We start from the raw sequence: 22,275 nt of genomic DNA, 5'->3' as shown, positions 1-22,275 counted from the left end.
CTCCTCTTTGTCCCAGGATTCCTCAGCCTGGGAGATTAGCAGTTTAGAGATGGAGAAAAAGAAGTTATTTTACAATTCAGCATAAACTCGGTTGGATGCAGTGAGCAAGTGGGTTTGGGAGGGAGGGGATGGGCACAGGAGGGAGGGCTCAAATAAATGAGAAATAATTGAAAGACTAGGAAGAAGAAAGAGCGGATCTGCCACTCTAGAAAGCTTCATTTTCATGTTTTTCTTGTCTTCATGCCTCTTGCAGCTCACTTTCTAACCTTTCCGAGCATTTCCTGATCTCCAAACAACATTCCTGTTTCTGGCCATGTTTAATTCCCTAGCCACCAACCTCCAACCATACTGGGTATTTGCTACCATGCCACAAGCTCTCTGATGATCTTCTTGAGGCCATGACTAGTTTGAGGTTATCCAGCCTGCACAAGAAGTCCCTGCAGTGAGCACGTCATCCCCTGCAGGTTCCTCCCACCACAACCCCAGCAGTACCCGCTGGGACCTCTCAGACGCTACATCCCCACATTTCCACCTCCAGTGTAATCATCCTTGCAACACATTGGAGAAGGATGGAGGGAATTGCTGTGGGAGCAAGGAGATGGCAGCGAGATCCCAAGCTAAAAGCCACAGCCACACATGATGCCCCATGGCTGAGCTCTCCAGACACAGCAGCAAAACCTTGGGACTTGGTGTGCTTGGAGCTCAACTCCTCACCGGCAGCAGCTCACCTCCATGCAGCCTGCATGAGTGAGGCTGTACCAGCACGTGCACACACATGAAGCAAGGGAAAGATAACAGAGCAATGGCTTCAGCAGGAGCTCATTACGCTTGTTTATCTTCATTTTGCCTGTAACTGCTGAAGAGCAAAAAGGCTTTCCTGGATGCCACAAACCCAGAAACATCCTAATGAAAAATAAATGTATTTACAGGGAGACGTCAAAACAGCCCGAGACAAGTCAAAGCAATGTGCCTGGGTTGGGAATGTGTGCTTTTATTTCATCACCCCTCCATGGCCTTCAAGCAGCCAAGAGAGAGAAATACTTCAAACAGAGACACTCTGGGGATGCACAATTGTGCATTGATTGAATTACATCACTTGCCATACTCCAGAGCCATTTCAATGTCGAGGGTCCTATCCAAGTTGATACAAGCAACTTGGCCTTCAACAAGAAGCCAAAATACAAATAATTGCAGCTTCAAAAAGTATTTAAGATCTGCCTGGCACCCTCCATAAATCTCAGAGATGGAAGGCTTCTTCTGGCCTCGCACCAACAGTTTGGTCTAAAACCAGGTTATACTGTTCCCAAGAGCAAAGGAGCTATTGTCAACACAACACATGTGCTGTACACACGTGCAAGCACACACACCGCCCTGGGCAGGCACACACGGGTGCACAGAGGCTGGTGAACTCTTGAATTAACACCCAAATTCCCTTCCTTATTCCACCCCATGGAACACCACAGTGCCATCAGCTGACGTGCTGCACTGAGCAAGGAGACTTGCTGTGATTACTTGGAACAGTTTCTCCTTGCTTCATTTTCTGGAAGACCATTTGCGTAGATGCAAATGTGTTTTCCCCCATCCTGATTAATTATACAAATGTATGGCTGTACAGGTTGTGATGAATATGCACATGCACTTTATTGTTGTGCTGACAGAGTATAGGGCTTATTTGGGGAAAACAGTGATATTTTCACTTGTTCTGATAAAATGGATTATGTAATCTCTCCTCTCTTGTCCCCTCTCTCTGATTTCTGATTTAACTTGTCAGATGGTTTTATACCTGACTGATGCAGACACATGGGGACAGTCCTTTCTCAACTTCTGAAAACCAGGGCTAGGACGCTCATAGAGAAAACCCATTCAAATCCAGGGGAACATAAGTCCATGCAGGGCTGCTTCTTCCCGATGTCACTGTGTGGGCTATACAGACACAAACACACCCCCCCCACAGGCACACCAGACATTGCTGGTTAATTTAAGGCAACTGTTTAGGGACTTGCTAAGAAAGCTCTAGAGCCAGGGGCAATTCCAGTTACAAGAAATACATGTTAAGATAGAGCTGAGTGTGAAAAATAATGCCCATTTAAACAGGAGAAAGCAGGGCAAGGCACATCAGTAATTTTGGATGAAATATTTAAATGCAACTGTGCAAGAACACACATAAGGCACTCAGGAAAGTTGATGTTTTCGCACTAAACTGGAAAGAAAAGCTAACAGTATCGACAACCTGAGATGCACAATGCAGCCAACCAAAACTACAATGGATGCGTGACTATTTTTACTTAATATATTGTATCTTGAAATGGGTTATTTGGGTTCTTAAACCTTAATCAGATGTTGTTTTCCTTCATACTACTGAAAGAAGTGAGAGTAGGAACTTTCAGTGTGAATATAGCAATGAAATAACCAGTTATATTCTAAAAACCCCCAAAACCTCACTCTCCCATGATTCAATGAATTCTAACACAGGCAGACAAGCAGTACTAGTTTGGGAGAGGACAGAATTGAGATTTCTTATGCTTTACCCATGAACTCCTTAGCTTAACAGAATTATACAACATAAGGGTCATTCTTCAGTGTGCAAATCCTGGTTTTAGGACTGACCCTTGGAACTGCGCTGCCGTGTTCAGATGGCACTGATGTGTGCTCTGCATGTGTCATCATTCACCTTAGCACAGGATTTCCCTGAAGAATATCCTTTGTTTTCAAAATTACTATAAAGAAGTACCCAAGTAGCCCAAGGAGAATTTGCAATGCAGTATTTGTTGGCACTTTGAAGTTGAGCAGCATTCTCAAGCCATTTCAGAAATTGCTTTTAAGGGCAAAGCTACTAACACATTAAAGCTGGGGGAAATAATAACAGCATAAAAGCTGGATTTGCAGCTGGTTTGTACCACTAGAGCAGCTGAAGTGAACTCATGAATCTGGCCTTTAATTTGTAATCGATTTTATGACTCCCCAGCAAACAGAGGGACACAGGTCTCTACGTAGGAGGAGAGCAAGGAGTGATCAATCCTCCAGCCTCAACAGCCTTGTGTTCTCAGAGCTCCTCATTCAGCCCTTCAGCCCACCCGTCAGCGTTGCTGCGGGGCACAGCAGCTCTGCCCTTAAAGATCATGGGGACGTGGTGTCCCACTGCACATGCAGTCGTGGCACACACCTCACCTGCAGCAGCCAGGTGAAGAGTTCTTCTTCATTAGAGGGAAACCCAGTGCACACAAGTTACCTGTAGAAGAGGTCTAATGTAACATTAGACCCCACTTTGTAGGTGCTACAACTCAAGTTCATTGTATCTGTGTAATTAGATACAACAATCTTTAATAATTAAACCAAAGTATGACCTGGTTGCCTCAAATACAGCCTGTAGCAAGCTTTCAGTTACAGCTGTGGAAAATTAGTCTTCATTATCTTGTTGTTAATATCATCTGAAACATAGAAAAAACTAAGACAAATTCCTGAAAGGACCTAATAATGAATTATCAATCTTGTTCAGATTTGCTTCTAGACTCTCAGAAGATTCCTTCACCCATACTCCTCTAAGTGCTACAAGCTTGGATGCTATGCTATATTGTCACATTAAAAAGACTATGATTTTATATTAAATAGTTCTAATTTCCCATAGTTTTGGGAACACTGGCAGCTGTCGGATAAAGCTTTGCACTGAGTGGAACTGCAAGTGCTGAGAAGAGTTTTATTATTTATTATTATTGCTTATTTATTATGTATTATGTATTTGTATAAGTCACCACCAGCCTTCAGCCCCTGGTGCTAGATGCAGAGTGTACCAGGAAGACACAGTAAAAGAGATGGTTCTACTAGCATCTGTCAATCATCACAGATATGCCTGAGCTGGCAGCGTGCTTTGTTCGGGATACAAGGAAAGCCTGGGAAATAAATGCTGGTTGGCCTCCTTTTGCTTTAAAGGAGAGAAGGTATAAATATAGAAGCCTTGGAAAGGTGCCTCGAGTTTGCTGCATTGCAATTGCCATAACAATTGGATTATGATCCTTATTCATCCTCATTGACAAAGTAATTGAGTTTGGTCAGCTGGATCTCTTCCCTTCCTAGGGGACGACAGATGGGTGATGCAGTCCCAGGTATCCCAGGAAAGCAGCAAAGGTCCAGCTCTGGCTGACACCCAGGAATCTCCAGGGCCCTCCCTTGGACAGTCAGGACAATCCTGTTGACCCATCACTTGCTGAGTCCCTCTGGCTGCAGGAATTACAGCTGTGAGCTGCTCTTCCCAAGAGGGAACATAACAGATGCAAGAATGATTCCCCTGCACACCATGGACATGACACAGACCCATCCCAAATGCTACTACACCCTTCTGCTCAGCTGCAGCAAACAGAAGGTCAGAGAAGAAGAGTCCCCCACTTCTCAGTCAACTCAGTGTGTGGGGGATCCCTCTCACTGGCCTAAAAAGTGATCTGGATTTTCTAGACAGGCAGGAGAGCTCTACATGACAAAGAGAAGAAATCATCTGCCACCAGAAACACTGGAGTTGCATAGGGGTGAGAGGTGGCACAGGGCTGAGAATGGGTTTTGGGGTGGCAGAGACGGAGGAAGATTCAAATAAGAGTTCTAATACTATTCTTAGAGAAGACTTGTTCTGGCCATGGTTTAGTGTGCCTCAATATTTGACTAAACCATCTGCAGGTAAATGCAAAGCATGGGGGGCGGCGGAAGGCAGAAAAAAAAGGCAGTAACAAATGTAATCAAGCAGTAATAGTCAAAACGAAATCCAACAGTCTCCTCCATGAGGTGTTATTCTATTACAGTACCATCTACATAGCAAAAGAGATGCAAAGGAAGAGAAGTAGGAGTAACAAGATTCCTAAAACACCTCCAGACATATCAAAGCATCAAGACACCACTTGATAACAGCTAGTGTCAGGACATGAGAAATGAATAGCAAACAGGAAAGACTGGCTGGGGAAACGTGCCAGGACCAAAAGCAACAAGCTTCAGACTGTAGCTACTGTAGTTGAATTCCTAAGTATCTTTTGAACAACAGACATATGTGAACAGGAGCCACCAGTGAGAATTAGAGGATACTGAGGCAACCAGTACTGTACTGCTCCTCTCCCTTCTGCTCCCAGCACTGCAGATACCATGAGCAGGAACTCAGCTCACCGATGCAATGCTCAGAGAAGAACATCTGAGGGAGAAGATAAAGACTTACTCTAATGAGTAAAGGAGAAATGAGGAGGAACACCACACATTGAGAAAAGAACAGATCTGCAACAGACACATATTAAAAGACTATGAGAAAGACCCTGGAAAGAAATATGGTAAATACTCTACAGCATGTACAAGCTGCCCTAGAGATGTACCAGAACAAATAGAGAGGAAGAAATTATTACATATAGCTAACAGAGATCCACATTAGGAATGGTATTACAAGAAAGATTACCTCCGTCAAAGCCAACCCCTAGAGACCTTCTTAGGCTAATGTTTGTCCTCAACAGCTGCTCTTAAGGTCCTTTATGAAATAGGGACACCTTTTATTGCAGTGCTGATTCCACTTCTGCTCAGTCTTTAATGAGAAAGATAACTAAACCTTAGGCAGACCACAACAGCTAGAAGCAGCCTGAGCCTTAAACCTCCATTAAAAGCTTATTTTTTTGGGGGGGAGGAGGGATTTAAGTGAGTTCACATGTGTGATTTTTCAAAGGGCCTCTCTGAAGAGGGTTATAATAGCACACAAAGAAGCCTGAAGTGGAAACCTGCCAAAATGCACTTTTCTATGAATAACTAGCAAAGTGGTGCAAAGCCCTGTTGTGCCCCAAGTTTTTCTTTACCTTCAGTTCAGGCTAATTTCTACCCATTGCGTGTCAACTTCAAAACCTGAATGACAAAACACTCACAGTGTGCTTATTTCTCTTTTGGTTTCCTCTTAAAGGTAACCAACAGAGTGTAATTTGTCCCTAGGTTTTTCTGGGATGGGTGTTACTAACACTCATCGAACGTGCATTCAGAGATCCTCACTGTGGGAGGGAAGTCCACCAACAGATCTCTACACTGGATGATGCATGGAGATCAAGGACCTTCCCAGGCCCACAGACAGAGTCAGGACGCAGCCACAGATGTCCTGACCAGCTGCTTCCTACCTGAATCACAGAAGTCTTTCCTTCCTTTGCCAGCACATCAGCTCAAGTGTGTGCCCTGTCTGGACTAACTGAAACTTCACAGACCCACTCATCCAGAAATACATTTTCTATTTGCCATGAAATCCTAAACCAAATGCCATGCGAGGAATAAAGGCCAAAAATCAAGTGGGATGTGTGAGTCCTCCAGATGCCTGTGGCTTACTTGGATAATGAGCAGCCCAGAAAGCCCTATGACATTCTCACACCATAGAAATGATCCGATAAATGTTCCTGTCTCCCTCATTACAGCAGTAATAGGAAAGTCACTATGCAATTTTTCTCTTCAGTCTATTGCAAGGGTTAAAGCAGGCCACAGAGTTTCGACTGGGATGTTGCAGGCTGTTCAGATGACAAGGTTTTGTTTTCTTGTTTTCATTTCGGATTCAGGCTTGAGCACAAGTATTCTACATTATAACAGCAATAGTTTATAATTAATGGGTTATTTTGTGTATAATAACTTCCCTGGAAAAACATGTTTTTCTTTCTGATGAAATACGGAGACATGTGTAGTTACCATCACTGCTTCCCATGAAACAAGAATCCAGCATAGAATGTAGAATTTGCAATTTAAAAAGGACCTACACTTCTCCAAGGGTTTGGGTTTGGTTTTCCTTATTTAACCTAGTCAATGAGCCACTTCTAAATGAAACAAATCTTGTTAATAAGAAACTCATGCTGGATAACACTTGTGCTTGACACACTTGTGAAGTGGGCTGATGCCAACCTCATGAAGTTTAACCATGCCAAGTGCAAGGTCCTACACCTGGGTGGGAGCAATCCCAGGCACAGCTACAGGTTGGGCAGAGAAGAGATTCAGAGCAGCCCTGCAGAGAAGGACTTGGGGGTGTTGGTCGATGAGAAAATGAACATGAGCTGGCTTCAGTGTGCACTTGCAGCCCAGAAACTGCATCACAAGGAGCATGACCAGCAGGTCGAAGGAGGTGATCCTGCCCCTCTACTCTGCTCTTGTGAGACCTCACCTGGAGCATTGTGTGCAGTTCTGGTGTCCTCAACATAAAAAGGACATGGAACTGTTGGAACAAGTCCAGAGGAGGCCACGAGGATGATCAGGGGCTGGAGCACCTCCTGTATGAAGACAGGCTGAGAAAGTTGGGGCTGTTCAGCCTGGAGAAGAGAAGGCTGCGTGGAGACCTCATAGCAGCCTTCCAGTATCTGAAGGGAGCCTATAGGGATGCTGGGGAGGGACTCTTCATTAGGGACTGTAGTGATAGGACAAGGGGTAACGGGTTCAAAGGTAAACAGGGGAAGTTTAGATTGGATATAAGGAGGAAATTCTTTCCTGTTAGGGTGGTGAGGCACTGGAATGGGTTGCCCAGGGAGGTTGTGAATGCTCCATCCCTGGCAGTGTTCAAGGCCAGGTTGGACGAAGCCTTGGGTGACATGGTTTAGTGTGAGGGGGATGGAACTTGATGATCTTAACGTCCCTTCCAACCCTAACTATTCTATGAATCTATGATGAAAAAGTGTGAAACTCTTCTGGATTTTAGTATGAACATATTGCTTCTTTGTGCACATCCCCCCAGTATTTCCTGGTCCATTTTCAAATGGATTCAGGCACATGCTTGCACTCCAGAAAGGCTGAGAGCACATTTAAATGGAGAATGGACAGCTATGATCACCATCAGTATCTATACAACCACCAATTCTGGTAAATCAAACCTTCAGCCTCAAAGCATTGCTTTTCTACCACCACCACCAGGTATTTTTATTCTGCTCAACACAGAGGTGCTGCATGATTCCTCTGCTGGCTTTCCTTCCACTGAGGCACACAAAATAAACCAGTGCAGAGAGGATTTGATGGGTTATCAGACCAACTGCCTGAATTCTTTATTGAGGTTTTCCTCTTGCTTTGTTTTGGACTCGGTCAAGTGTATAGGTTGGGAAACGACCTGTTAGAGAGCAGTGTAGGGGAGAGGGACCTGGGGGTCCTAGTGGACGACAGGATGACCATGAGCCAACACTGTGCCCTTGTGGCTAAGAAGGCCAATGGCATCCTGGGGTGTATTAGAAGGGGGGTGGTTAGTAGGTCGAGAGAGGTCCTCCTTCCCCTCTCCTCTGCCCTGGTGAGACCCCATCTGGAATATTGTGTCCAGTTCTGGGCCCCTCAGTTCAAGAAGGACAGGGAGCTGCTGGAGAGAGTCCAGCGCAGGGCAACTAAGATGATTAAGGGAGTGGAGCATCTCCCTTATGAGGAAAGACTGAGGGAGCTGGGTCTCTATAGTTTGGAGAAGAGGAGACTGAGGGGTGACCTTATTAGTGTCTATAAATATATAAAGGGGGAGTGTCATGAGGATGGAGCCAGGCTCTACTCAGTGGCAAACAATGATAGGACAAGGGGTAATGGGTACAAACTGGAACACAAGAGGTTCCACTTAAACTTGAGAAGGAACTTCTTCTCAGTGAGGGTGACGGAACACTGGAACAGGCTGCCCAGGGAGCTTGTGGAGTCTCCTTCCCTGGAGACATTCAAAACCCGCCTGGACACATTCCTGTGTTAACATTATCTAGGTGTTCCTGCTCCGGCAGGGGGATTGGACTAGATGATCTTTTGAGGTCCCTTCCAATCTCTAGCATACTGTGATACTGTGATACTGTGAAGTGGCTGCAGGAGTTCCTGTGCCCAGAGGGCTGCAACTGAGGCACCAGGAAGAGCTCCTGTGCATATGGCATTGCAGCATATTGCCAGAGCAAACCAGCTGCTGAGGGGAAGGATTCAGCTTTTCCCCTATCACACATTTTAAAGTTATTTGTAGATGGATGGTTTTTACAGGTTCATTACTCTAAATCCAACAGTAAGCTGCTTTTGCCAATACTTCAGTTTATCCATATTGCAGGGTTCCGTTCACGGATACTCATGACGTGAGTGACAAGGCTTTGGAGATGCCTTCTGCAGTGTCACCTAAGAGCAGCTCTGCTGCCTGGCTGAAAAAGCCAACAAACCAGAAGCTGACACCCTCGCCTTGCCAAAAAACCCCACCAACCAACCAACCACCTCTAAGAAAACAACCCAAAAACTCCACACGCTTCCTATGAAGCAACTGTGAGTGGACTCTGATAACATCAACCTGTGGCTTTATTCAGACAAGCAGAGCTTGTTCAATTACGTGCACAAATACAGTCAGTGTTAATTGTGGAAATGTTGGGGCACCTCAAATTCAAGCACCTGACTTCCTAACCACTTCCAGCACAGCAGTGGCACTTGGGAGAAAGCTCATAGTCAAACAGAAATACAGTATCTGCAGTGCAATACATACAGAATTACTGGGAAAGTAATTGCTTTTGGTATAAATGGTTGTCTTCAAAGTTTTCTCTAGCGCAGAGCCCCTTCAAAAAGAACAAGAATAAATTTACTGCAGGTGAATTTATTCAAAGCCAGTAGATTCAGTATAATGAAATCCTCCTAAGCAAATATCTGATAAAGAAGCAAATGCTTAGCACTTGACCCCGGGAGCCAGGATTTCTTGACACACTGCTGCAATGCAAAGCAGCAGGGACCTCAAGACTGCTGGCACGGAGGAGTCAAGCAGGGAAAATCTCAGAGGGCTCGAGTCGTGGGAGGCACAGAGGCAGATGGCATCGTGCATGGAGCTGCACAGGGACTGAGGCAGCTCATGCCTCGGTCCCCAAACTGACTGAAGCCACCAGTGCTACCAGATGATGTTCTCTGGGGGACTCTGAAAGCCCCCTCACAATCCATGTTGTACCCTTCCTTTGCTGAGGGCTGCAAGAGACCCTGCAATCCATCTAGAATGATGAATTTTACTGATTTTTTTTCCCCAGGCTACTTTGTTCTCGTGCCCTAGATGTGACGAGCAGCACACTTTGGTTTTCCTTACACAGTCAGATGTTCCTTCTGAGAAAAACTTTATTAGTCTGTTAAATAAGAGAGGAAAAAAAGGTGCCATTCAGTTGCATCAAAGGATCTTCAATCCTGTTACACTTAAACCTAGTCCAGAGCGTTTCATCTCCATACCTAGACATCCCACTGGCACAGGAGCTGGTGCCCTACAAGACTAAGTACGCTGCCATTCAGCAGGGTCCCCTGTAAGGATGTAAGGATTGTAAGGATGTAAGGATGGGATTCCCTCTGCCACAGATCCTCCCACATCCCAACTTTATAGCCTGTCACGCTCATACAACTGTTCATACAACAAACACCACAGCAGTCCTGTTGGTTACTGGTGGTAGCTGCATGGCAAACCCTACACCTGCAGAAGTAACTGAGACCAAGGGCCAAACCCATGGAGGCCATTTCCACTGTACATAGGATGTGTCACAGAAGATGAAATGCAGCAGCACTCTGAACTCATGTTATCTCTGCATACAGCATGTCACTTAATTGCCCAGAAAAGCCTCTTGGAGAAGCATATGGAAAGTTTTCCCATGAAAAATGACACTGCTCAAAGTCTTTTCAAGCTAGAAACCACTCAACAGCATCTATCACTACTGACATCTGGGACATAAGCTTCAAAGCAGTTAATTTACAATTTTAGCTACAGCCAGTTTCCTACAGACATTGATATCCAACGTTGATAATTGCTATGCCAGAAAGCAGAGTCACTAGAAGAGGAAAAGGTAAAAAAGAAAGCCATGCAATAATTCCAGAGAGCAGTGCTGCCACTCCATGCATTCACTCTGCCAGCACCCAGGTCACAGTGGCTTCCAGTGCAAACCTTCAACCTTCCCTGTCTGTATGAACACCTACACTCTGACCCTCCACTCCATTGCTGGTACCCATTTACCTCCCTCCATGGGATCTCGCATCAGGCAGGTGAGATGATGTCCTACAGAGTGGAAGCACCACTCTGCCCTGGACCACGTATGCGAGTTTTCTCCTACAGTACTCAGACCTGCGAAAGCTCATTTGGGATTGCTCATGACCCCATTTTAGCCTCCCACATCACTGGGCATTTAAGGCAGTTCTTGTACAAGCTATTCTAGAAGATAATGCAATGCTTCTACAAGCTATTAATGAACAACTACCAAGACAACCCCCCAGCTAGGTGCCAAGGCAGAAAACTAAAGCCTCTGTGTGTATCTTGCTGGTACAACAGCAGACCACCTATAGCACCGAGCTCAGCTTCTCAGCTCTGCTAATTCATTGCTTAAGGTCCTGTCACCATGTCACCATGATGCAGAGTGAGCAGCCACTCATGCTGCTCCACTCGTTGCCACATTCACATTACCTGCTCTGTCTCAAGGACCTACTAAGGCGGTCCCTCCGAATATCCCTTTTACAGATACCACACCACTGCTCTGGAAAGGGGTAACTGAAAGAGCCAATTCACAGCGAGACTTCAGAAGCAAATGCTTCCTCTGTGGCTTCATCACTTCCTCATCTCTGTCACCCCAGAAACCAGCAGGAGGTTCAAACCACATCAACAGTTTTGAGGCAAGACTGCTTTCTTAGTCTTTTTTTGCAGCTACCAAGAACACACATAAGGCCCTTAGGACCTCTTGCTTAATGCAGCTTCCCCCAGATACTGGCTTACTGAATTCAGAGTGTTCAGCCCTACCATACCCATATAAATCTTGTGATGGACAACAGAAAAAGCCACCTGCTAAACCCCCAAAATTCTCTTGCAATAAGGCCCCAGGAGGGGCTGCACAGCTCCCTTATATCATTGCTCTGTGAATCCTTTCCCAATATCTTCCTGTGGCTTCAGCACTCTTTCCAGCCCATGAGGCTAGGATCCTTAATCCTACAGGCTAAAGGCGTATGGTGTCCCCCACTATTTCCATTCCTTGGGATGCCCACGGACAGCAGAAGACCTCTAAGAACATTTCACAGCCCTATAAAGTAGGGCATGGTCCAGAAATCACACGTCACATTACAGGCTCACAGATGGACATCCCCTGTACAGCTAAAACCAACCCTAGTTTGTGACTGCAGCTGGGCAGTAACTAGCTGTTGCATCAGAACTGGTACCCTCATTTCCCAGTCTTGCTTTTAGAACTGCTGAACCCAACAGGAACTCAAACTTGATGGTAACTTGATGACTCCCATCAGCGAGTCTGCACAGAGCAAACTGGTGACCTCAAGGCAGTGGCTGACTGAATGGCATCCCCATTGTGTAAGCACAGTCACAGCTGGGGCTGTGCACTGTAACACACCTTTCACGTATACAGGTATCTTCTTCTGCCAACAAGAAGGGGTGTAGCTTGCACTGGGTATATCAGCATATGTTTTAGAAATGAATCAGATTGTAACCAATATGTTAGGAAGACAGGCCAGACTCCTGGAAGAGTGAGGCTAGGAGGTGGTTTCTGCTAGCAGAGTGCTTTCCGTTTGAGGTTTGCATTGAAGTTGTTATACCTACAGCTGTGATGAAAAAGCCTTCCTTAATGCTGTTTTGCAATACCAGGAGAAGCCTGATTCCTTACCGAGTTGTGTAAGCAGAGAGGCTAAGTCTAGAAGTGCTGGAAAACCACAATTCCCTACCCTCCTTTGGGATGCTGCAGGTGAAGGTGGAAGTACAATGGCAAGGACAGTTGCCCTGATGCTGCATTTGGTATGCGGGTAAACAGAGACCATGTATGCCCTGGGCTGTCATTCTGGCCATCTTTCATGACACTAAACTCTCTTCTAAAAGGAAAAAGGAGGGTTTATTAGAAAGTTGCTGAGGATCTGAATGCCAGGGAGAGAAATGCAGAGGCAGGTTAAGTATGTTTTGAGTTTTATTTTCTTGGTACAGCCGTGCAGGAGGTGAATGAACACCAGAGCGTTTTGATTTCCTGCCTGGTTTCAATAAATGTTGCACTCCCAGGCACCCAAGGGACCGCTGTGGTTTGTCAAAACCAATTAATTTTCTTCCACAGAACGCTTCAGGCACCTCAAAATGTCATTCGAGAGCTAGCACACAGCTAAGGCAGAGGGAAAGCCAGCAATCAACCGCTGCTTGCGCTCCAACCTGACCCCAACAGCAGAGGCAGGGTGAGAGCAAAGGCACGGCACGTGGTCGTAGTGGGGGGGGAGCCGAGGGCAGAGCCAAACACAACACGCCACGTGTTACAAAACCTAGCAATATAAACAAGAAGCTGCCACTTAGGAAACGTATCTGTGGCATGGTTCACAAGGGAGAAGTCCAAAGCTGAAAGTTTGCCCGTCTCACTTGTATTTCCCAGGATCCACTGCTCAGGGCTAACAGATGTAGTAGTGAGCCAGAAACTACAAACCAAGAAGTTGTTACAAGGAAGACGTTTGGAGAATAACCCCTGGAGTCAGGATTCACAATTACATCCCCAGCCCTCCACAGACTCACTTCAGAGTGAGGGCTTTCCTTGCCCAAGCATCAATTCACCTACTTACAGTGGCCAGGCTGCAAGGTTTTCCTTCTCTTCTGTATCGAGATGTTTAAAAGTAATTTTCATAAGCAGCCAGGTTGGACAGGGCTTGGAGCAACCTGCTCTTGTGGAAGGTGTCCCTGCCTGTGCAAGGGGCTGGGACTGGATGAGGTTTAAGGCCCCTTCCAACCCAAACCCCTCTGTGATTCTGTGCTATGATTTCTTTTCCACTGAACACCAAGACACAGAGTTTAAGAATACATTGGGGCTATCATTTATACTCGGAATCAGACATTGATGCTCTGAATACTCTATGCATATAGCTCATGTCAAATAATTAGCACTGGATATTAAATAGCCATCCTTTCCCCTCTACAAAGGGCAGGGATGGAGATGGATGTTTTTCTCTGCAAAAGATGCAGAAGACAAAGGACAGTTTGAATTTTAAACAATTTCTCTTGAGCACTGTGGGGTCATAGGCAAATCCCTGCTAAAGCAGGAAACAGGAACAGCAGCTGATGTTCCCAGCAAAGAGCTACGGTAAGGCCCAGCCTACTCACAGTGTCCAAGGGGACTGGGAACCAAGGGTCCTTTGAGCATCCCAGGTCCCTAATCTGGGGTCCAGTGTCATCCCTGCTGGACCACTGACAAAAACAGAAACAAAGAACTTCCAAAAGCAAAGATGACAGCATGCTGAGCAGTGAAGTGAGCTTCAGAGTGTAACAAATCTTTACAAGAACAAGCAATAAATCCGCTTGCCTTTCTTTTTCTATTCACCAACCACGGTATCTGCAATGACCTACTTGTTTTTAAAAGTAACCCAACATTTACCATTACAATCTTCTTCACTCCTCAAGTCCTCAAGTCACATAAACCCCCTGCTGTCTCCTCCTTCTCTATTTACCTGGCCTTACAGTCACAGCAGGGATCTGAAAATCTGCTCTATGCCTCCTAGCTACAGGCAAAGGCTTCGCTTGGGCATCCACAAATGATAACTAATGCTCCTGCTTAAACAATCCCTAGAGTGAGTCTTCTGACATATATAAACATCTAGATCCTGCCACAAATCCAAGACACACCACCCAGGCGTGTAGGGAGCTGCTCTGATAGAAACAACCATGCCTCTCATTCACAGCATCTCTTCACCCAGGAAATCTCATGTTTCATTCAGACAGGATTCTTCTCAGTGCTCTTACTTACTATTTAATATTTATGCTATGGTCAGTGTCCAAGAAGCATGACACTGTTGGTCACGGTAGCTGCTGAACAAACACATACTGAATCTGTCTTGGATGCTTACAGGTGTGAAAGGTCAGTTAGAAAAGGGGAAAAAAGCCAATAAAATCTGAAGCCCAGTGAATAACTGAATAACAAGAACAAGACAAATATAAAGCCACAAAAAATGAAACAGAAATCCTCCAAAATGTATCAAAACAAAGAGGAGACGCTCCACCTATGTCAGTCAGCACTGATCAGCCCCAGAGCAACAGAGGGAGAGGAGAATCCATAACCATTAGAATCACCTTCCTGCTACATTTCCTCCTTAGCCTGTTCATCTGCCTTCTTCCCTTCATTCCCTCTGCTCTCGATATGACCTTTGAAGCTACAAGAGAGCCTGGCTTATCCCTAAGACACAAAAGAGCATGGAGTTTTTCAAGCTCATTGCATGCAGCATCATTATAGCGAGCTGCAAAGGATACAAGTGTTGGAAAGCTACAGATCCCTGAAGGTTGCCAAAATCTGGAGTCTCCCAGGAGGCAGAGTCAACTCCTTCAGTAAAGCAACAGCAAACTACAGCTTTAACCATAGCACAGCTCCTCAGTCTTCAAGCAAAGCTCTCCAATATAAGCACATCATCTAGGCTTCAATGAGGAAGGCAAGGCTGATCTAAGACTCCACTCTCAATTCCTCCCTTACAATAATATTTAACTCTAAATAATTAAAAGGAAATAAGTACTTATGAAGCCAGCAGAATCCTTGCAGGCCAATAGGTCAGCATGGCTGGCTGTTTGAAATAAAGGGCTCATTCAAGTTATTCACATCAGATGTCAAAGGTGATCTGTTGTAATGAGAAACGATAAATATGCTCACTTAGCATGCAAGCTCACAGCTGTAATTTATCAGCTTGAAGTCACACTAGAACATAAAAACCACAACTGTGCCCTTGAGAAGTCACCCCCACCTTCCCAAGCCCTCCTACGCTTTTACATTTGGAACAAAGGAGATGTGGCACATTTTATTCCTTCCTCCATACACTAGCCCTTATTATCTAATGGCAGTTTCCTTCTTTAAACCTTTTAGTGCAACTGCATATGTGAGCACTGGCCATCGCAGGCTCCTCCACAGCCCAGTATCTGGAAGTGCTGGATTAGCCCCAAGTGTCAAATACCCAGCGTTTGCTTGACAGACCTACCAGGAAGAGAAATGCAAACTCCACAGCCTGCAGCACTGCAAGTTGAGGGGGCACTTACACTTATAAATAATATATAAAATCTTAAACTGTGATCGAATATATATACTCATATTTTCTACTGCTTTGTATTTGGATCCGTGATAGAGCTGCATTTTTGGTTATCAGCTCTGCTGACAGGAGACTGAATCCCAGGCTATAGCAATTCCCCTGTGAATGTAAAGGAAAAGAACCATCTGGAGAGAATAATAAAACAATTAACTTTCCATTAAAGAATAATCTATGTATGTTTTTAAGGAGGCAAACTTTAACGATCTCCACCTAATTACTCATCCTGCATTCTGGCAGGGCTGGATTGGATGCTGTCTTTGTTTTTAAACGCAGTCTGAAGGTAATGCTTTAAGCTGAAATGGATGTGGGGACCCCACAGGCTCCTTCAGCCAAGGGCAGGACAACCCAACTGACAGAGGTTTCCAGAAACATCCACCAAGGTCTCATCACTCCCATGGATTCATACGGCTGTGTAATGGCAACACCATCAACTGTATGAGTATCACTGAATATTCATGAGGATTTTACAAACATGGCTGCTGTCAGGCTATGTTTTTGGCCAGGAAGTGCAGAGCAGCACACTCAGGAGATGCATGCACCTGAACATCAGTCTGTTGAATGCTGGGCTCATTTAACTTGTCACTGAGAGCAATATAAATCAGAAACGACTCCATAAAACTCAGTGACAACCTCCTCTGATTTTGCTAACTCACCAGCTAGCTGCAAGTGCATTATCTTTACAAAGCAATTTTGTGAAGAGAATAGGTTCAAAGCAAGGGCTTTAAGGACTATTACTACGCCTGTTGCCCCTCCAAGGACCTGCTAGCTGTGCATGTGATGGAGGGCAGCCCAGGCTGCACCACGCAGGCTGCACGCAGACATGCTCAGCCTCAGTTTCCCAGTGGAAACCGGGAATACGTAGTAATACCAGTGAGCTAGGAAGTGCGCGCGCCTAAACGCCATCCCAGTTTACACAGTGCTTTCCAGCAAGGCTCGCAAACATTTGGAAAGGGCCAAATATAGTTTCAGCTAAAATTAACTGGAACATAAATACCAGAACTCAACCACTCAGATCACTCCTTTAGAAAACCTACCTGGGACTCTGAGCTTTCCAGCATGAGAACCCACACACTGAAGAGCTGGGAAAGAGTGAGACAGTGCCTAGGCAATCCTTTGCTACTATCTATTGAGTGACTGATTGAGATCAGGCTGTGACACAGTGCAGGCGAGTCTATTCCCCTCCCTCCTCCCGCAAGCTGCTTCTGAGTTTTATGATCTGAAAAAGTCATTTAAAAAAACCCCTTAAACTCATAAAGCTGGCACACAAACCAACAAACCAGTCACACCTGAGTCCTGCCGGAAAAATCCCTGCCTCAGCTTGCAAATGTTGCAGAACATTTTCCTTCACAGCTTCTGTCGGCATAAATGGAGCAAGTTTGGAGTCTAAGAGTCTAAGGCATTTTAGCCTCTGAGACTTCCAGCCTGCCCCTCCCCTACAACTGTAGAAGGCCTCCTTTCTCCACTAAATGCATATATACACACACAAAACCATATACATGTGTGCACACATTGATCTCAAAGCAGGGCTCCTGCATCTGCCAACAGGCTGCACACTGCATCGGCACAATGGCTCTGGTGCAGGATCTGCACCACCCACTGGAAAGGATTTAGCAAGGGGTGCTAACGTCACACACTGAGCAGCCACATACAGCTATAAATTATTCATACACATTACTCTAATTATGCAAATGTACTAAAAGCTGGAGCATATGTTTCCCTGACATCTTGCAGTACAGATGCAATATGGTTCTAGTAGAGAGGAAGAGTGAGAAGATGATGGGTGTAAGGGCAATGACAGTGACAGGCAGTGGCCCAAGCAAAGGGTGGCAGAGGGTTTCTCTTCTCCAACCAAGGTGCTGCAAGGCTAAGGATATTTCAATGCTCCTCCTTGATAATACAGTGTTGGCTTTGCACTCGGTGCTGAACAGAGTGCTGAGGCTGCTGAACAGCCCAGGCAGATTAAAATAAACCCAAGCAGTTTGGAACAGGAATGTGTTTATCTGGCATCGCACACTTCCTCTTATCAAACATGAGGAGCAGGGGAGGGCACAGCCATGGTGCGCGGAAGCAGGCAGCATGCACGCTGCTACGAGAGGGGGAAGGGGGAGAAGAACAGCAAGGATCAGACAGATAATGCGTGAGCCTGGGAATCAAGAGCATGGACCCAAGCATCACCTCCCTGGGGTACAGAGTCTGTATTCTTGGTCAGCCCCCAGACAGGCACCAGCTGTGGAAAACTCTATCGGGTCCTTTCTCCCTTGCAGCATTTGGAAGAAGGCAGGCAGGCAGTACTGCTGTAACGTAAGCAGCTGGCTGTGTGTATTGCCCAAGCTTTGGGCTCAGACTCCTTCTCTTAACTCTGTCAAGTGCAGTGTAGTTGCTGTGCATCACTCAGCTCCCACTTCAGAGGCTGGGGCGGACTCCTCAGAAGGAAAAGGCCAGATGCACCCTGCAACAGTGTTCTCAAGTCAAGACTGGATCATAGTACTGGATCGAGTATCAGATCAGCATCTTATTTCCAACTCTGCCATGTCAAAGGACCACAACCCTGTCTATGTGTAAATGCAGAGTTGATCTGAGAGAGCTCTTAGAAAGCAGAGGTACTCGTCAGACACTGTGTGCAGAGCACCATGCTGGGGGACCTCAAGTCTTTAACATAATTTGTGTAAAAACCCATGAACACTTTCTGTATTCTCCAGCCCTACTGGATGACCAGGTGAACATTTCTATACCCAGAAAACAAAAGATCAAATCAAACATGACATTACACCACAGCTACTTGGAAGATTTGGGCTATGTTACTATTACACCACCAGTTACCCAAGATCAAAAAAAGTTGAACAGAAAACCCTGGCAGCTCCTTTGATAGCAGCATGTCTTACCTCCCAAGTGCTGGCATTAAAGAGACTCTCTCACTGTGTATTGTAAGGGATGCACTCACACAGCCATGTGAAATACTCGGTACTAGAGAGACCCCGTCACAGTGACTGTGTAATATACAAGGTGGATGCCACTTCAGCTCTTCAGATCCAAGCCAAAACTTGGCTAGCGTTACTCTTCTAAAATCCAAGTTCTTGTTTGTGCATGGCTTGACCACAGATCCTCACCTGTGGGTGCCTCAACTCAAGGATGGCCATGCTTTGCAAAACAAGAGAAGCAGCATCAGAGAAGCAGCACTGAGCAGAAGGGACAGGCAGGCTGCGAGTGATGCTGTGAGACAGACAAAGGTGAGGATGACTGCGCAGATCCTGGTCACTCTGCCCCCAGACCTGGCCAGCAGGATTTGTTCTTCTATTTCACAAAAGTTCAGATGAATGGACAGCAGCACTTCTGCCAAGCAGAGATGCCAAACTGGCAAAACAAAGCTGAGAAAACAGCACAAGATAACAAGGAGGAATGACAGAGACATGAAAATGGACTGAAGTAAAACCCAATGTTAATTATAAGGACCAAGCATAACAAGTTCTGCTGTGCCCCATTCAGCAAACCCCTCGGGGTAGCCGGCTGCATCCCAAAGGGCACAGCGTGAGCCTCCCCTTACCTTTGGTTCATTCTCCCTTCCATGCAGTCCCACGTGTTGAAGAGCCAGCACAGCTCACGTGGAGGCTCTCTGTCTGCCCAGCTCTGCCAGCGACCTGCTCACCACAGCCCACCCTGAGCTCAGGTTTGGGACAATCTGGCCCTCTATGGACTGTGTGTCTCTTCATCACCAAGGCCAGCAGTATCCATATCCCCCAGTCATATGCCAGTGAGGCAGATCCAGGCCCTGTCTCTTGACTTCCCTCACTAGCTCAGAGGAAAGAAAAGCAGGATACAAACCCAGCTTGCCAGACCTGAAGCTCTGTTCACCCAAGCCACAGAGAGAGGAGAAGGCACAGTATGGGTCCCACCTGCTATCCCCCACCCCTGCTAGCATCCCTCCTCCAAACAGGTAAAGGCTGCATCACCTCCAGATGGGTGCTCATCCCTGCTACTGAAGCAGTCCTCAGGGAAGACAACCAGAGAGAAGAGCAGAAAGAAGGACAGCACAGAAAATGGGGTTCAGCACTGACATCACTTAGCTTTTCCCCATCTCTTTCTGAAGGTTTTGGCTTCCTCAGAAAGTGTCAGCACAGAAACCAGCCCATTAACAGGCAGTCACAGGTAACAGGGAGAAGGGTGCTGTCTGACCAGCTAGCTTCTTGCCTCAGAAGACATAGGGTCAGATACAATTTAGATAATAAGCCAGAGGAGACTTGGAAGCTCAGGCTGGCTATCCAGCAAAGGAGTTCTAACCCAACATCCAGGAGAGCTGCTCAGCAAGGCACTAAACCCAGCAGCATGGCTCTGCTGCCATCAGTCCCCCTGCGAGTGATGGCAAGCAGGACACTGGTAGGTTGGGACGGAGCAGCAGCAGCATGAAGAAATCTCTCTTGAGCACAGAGTCTACCCTGGAGCAGGTTTTGCAACATGAAGAAACCATCTAGGCTGGAAACACAACAAATTCATCCACTTTTGACTAATGTCAAGAACTTTTACTTGTGCCAAAACACTGGAAGAAACACAAATTTAGTGCAGTGTAGCATGAAATGTCAAAATGAAACATTTTTGTCCTGCAAAATGTTGAAGAGTCCACCACAGCCACAAAGAAAGTCATGAACAGAAAAAGGTTGGATTTTTAGTGCAATATTCCTCATTCTAGAAAGAGCTGTTTATGAAGAATTTCAACCTATTCAGCCACATCTCTGGGTCCCACATATCACTGTGCCAGTCAGAGTTAAATCGGCAATGATTTGTGCTCTCAGTTATCTCTGGTGAGCTGCGAGGGGGGCAAGGACAGGGAAGCAAAGCAACATGCCCTAATCTCTGAGTGCTGGGGTTTGTTCTGAGGCACAGAGCAACCAGCCAGCCAACGTGATGCTGCACCACCAGCACCCAGAGGGCTGAACACTGACTTCAGGCAGAGAACCTCCAGTCCCAAGGCCACAGCATTCAGATACAGGTAGCCCCAGCACAGCCCGTCTGACCGATGGGGATGTTCGTATTTCAGTGCTTTCAGAGTCTGGACTTCAGGAGAGAAGTGAGGTGGTACCTCACAGCTGAAAGGAGAGCCCCTTTGCACCTCACAGCCTCTCATCCTCCTCTGTCATTGTACAGAAAAACAGTCCACTTGTGCAAAGCAGCATCTGAAGGATGTAAGCTTCAATCTTCTTCCCAGGGGAACTATATGAGCTGATTCCCTCTCCACCCTGTAGGAGAGGAAGGAAGCAGGGGTATGTGACATTTAGCACCCTAACTCTAAGAAATGACTGAAGAGTTAAAAATCCTCCTTGGGTGGGCAGCACTCCAGCAAGATAAAATATTCAGCACTTATGTTCCTGGACACCATTTTTCTGACAATAAATTTCATGCCTCATTATGCCACAACAGTTATATGATTTCAGTCAATAACCAAGGAACAGGTCCACATCCTTTCACAGCAACCCAAGGAAAACTATTCATAAGTAAAGCTGACACAGAAAAGCTCACAGGAGGGTGTGTTTATTATTATTTACTGGTCTCTCACTTCAATAGTCGTGCCTGAACCGGAAAGGGAAGACCCATTTCTGGCACAGCACCACCTCCAGTGCTGACAGGCTTCACAGACCCATGACAGCTGGCAGCAGGACCCATTGCCAGACACAGCACAGCCCACCTGAGCTCACAAGAACCATTGTCTGCAGTGACACTGGAGCACATTTCCCCCTACTTCTAATATTACTCCTATGTGTTATATACCTGAAGTCCCCCTCTGCAGACACTTGGAATGCCCCAGGCTAAAATAGCAACTCCAAGGAACATCAGCAAATTTTGGCAAAAACCATGCTCTACTTGCCCCATTTTTCTTTATCCTTCCTGCCCGACATGGACCTGTTCTTGTTTAATAATAAACCTTCCTGAGAAATCCCAGTGGGTAGGATTCACTTCCAGCTGGACAGACACTTCAGCTCCTGCTGCTCCTCAAGCAGTGGCTTTCCCTACTCCCCCAAGTCTGCTTGCTCAGTGTCAGGGCACACCATAGTGCTGCAGGTTGGTGCTGGGCTCCAACACCTGCATCCTGCTGGCAAACATGATGATGGAGCAAGCTACAAAGCCCAGGTTCCAAGAAGAGGAGCATGGACTAAGTCCTGACCTTAAGAATTAGTTGCCGCTCTCTAAATTTTGCGTGTGGTTGCAGTAAAATAGGAGTATTTTAATGACTTTTTTTTTAAGCCATGTCTCAGAGTGGGTTACAGGACCATTATATGACATTAAACAGCTCCCATACTGCAACCC

The 22,275-nt window shown here is 46.0% G+C and overlaps 1 protein-coding gene across 4 annotated transcripts in view; it reads right to left on the bottom strand.

Moving 5' to 3' along the window:
* The window catches only part of CACNA2D2 (calcium voltage-gated channel auxiliary subunit alpha2delta 2), a 233,437-nt gene that overhangs the window by 157,850 nt on the left and 53,312 nt on the right, over window positions 1–22,275 (bottom strand). The window contains exon 1 of one of the 4 annotated variants that reach the window (XM_062610206.1): window positions 17,016–17,147. The exons of the other annotated variants lie outside the window; for them this stretch is intronic. Coding sequence (XP_062466190.1) covers window positions 17,016–17,039 — 24 coding nt within the window. The 5' untranslated portion in view covers window positions 17,040–17,147. Of the gene's footprint in view, window positions 1–17,015; window positions 17,148–22,275 lie in introns of those variants that run through there. 4 annotated transcript variants of the gene reach the window in all.

Source organism: Pezoporus occidentalis, unplaced genomic scaffold (genome assembly GCF_034315485.1).
Source record: "Pezoporus occidentalis ecotype Australia unplaced genomic scaffold, CSIRO_AGI_Poc_V1 ctg145, whole genome shotgun sequence".
Classification (NCBI taxonomy): Eukaryota; Metazoa; Chordata; class Aves; order Psittaciformes; family Psittacidae; genus Pezoporus; species Pezoporus occidentalis.
This window is presented reverse-complemented; position numbering and strand designations above follow the sequence as displayed.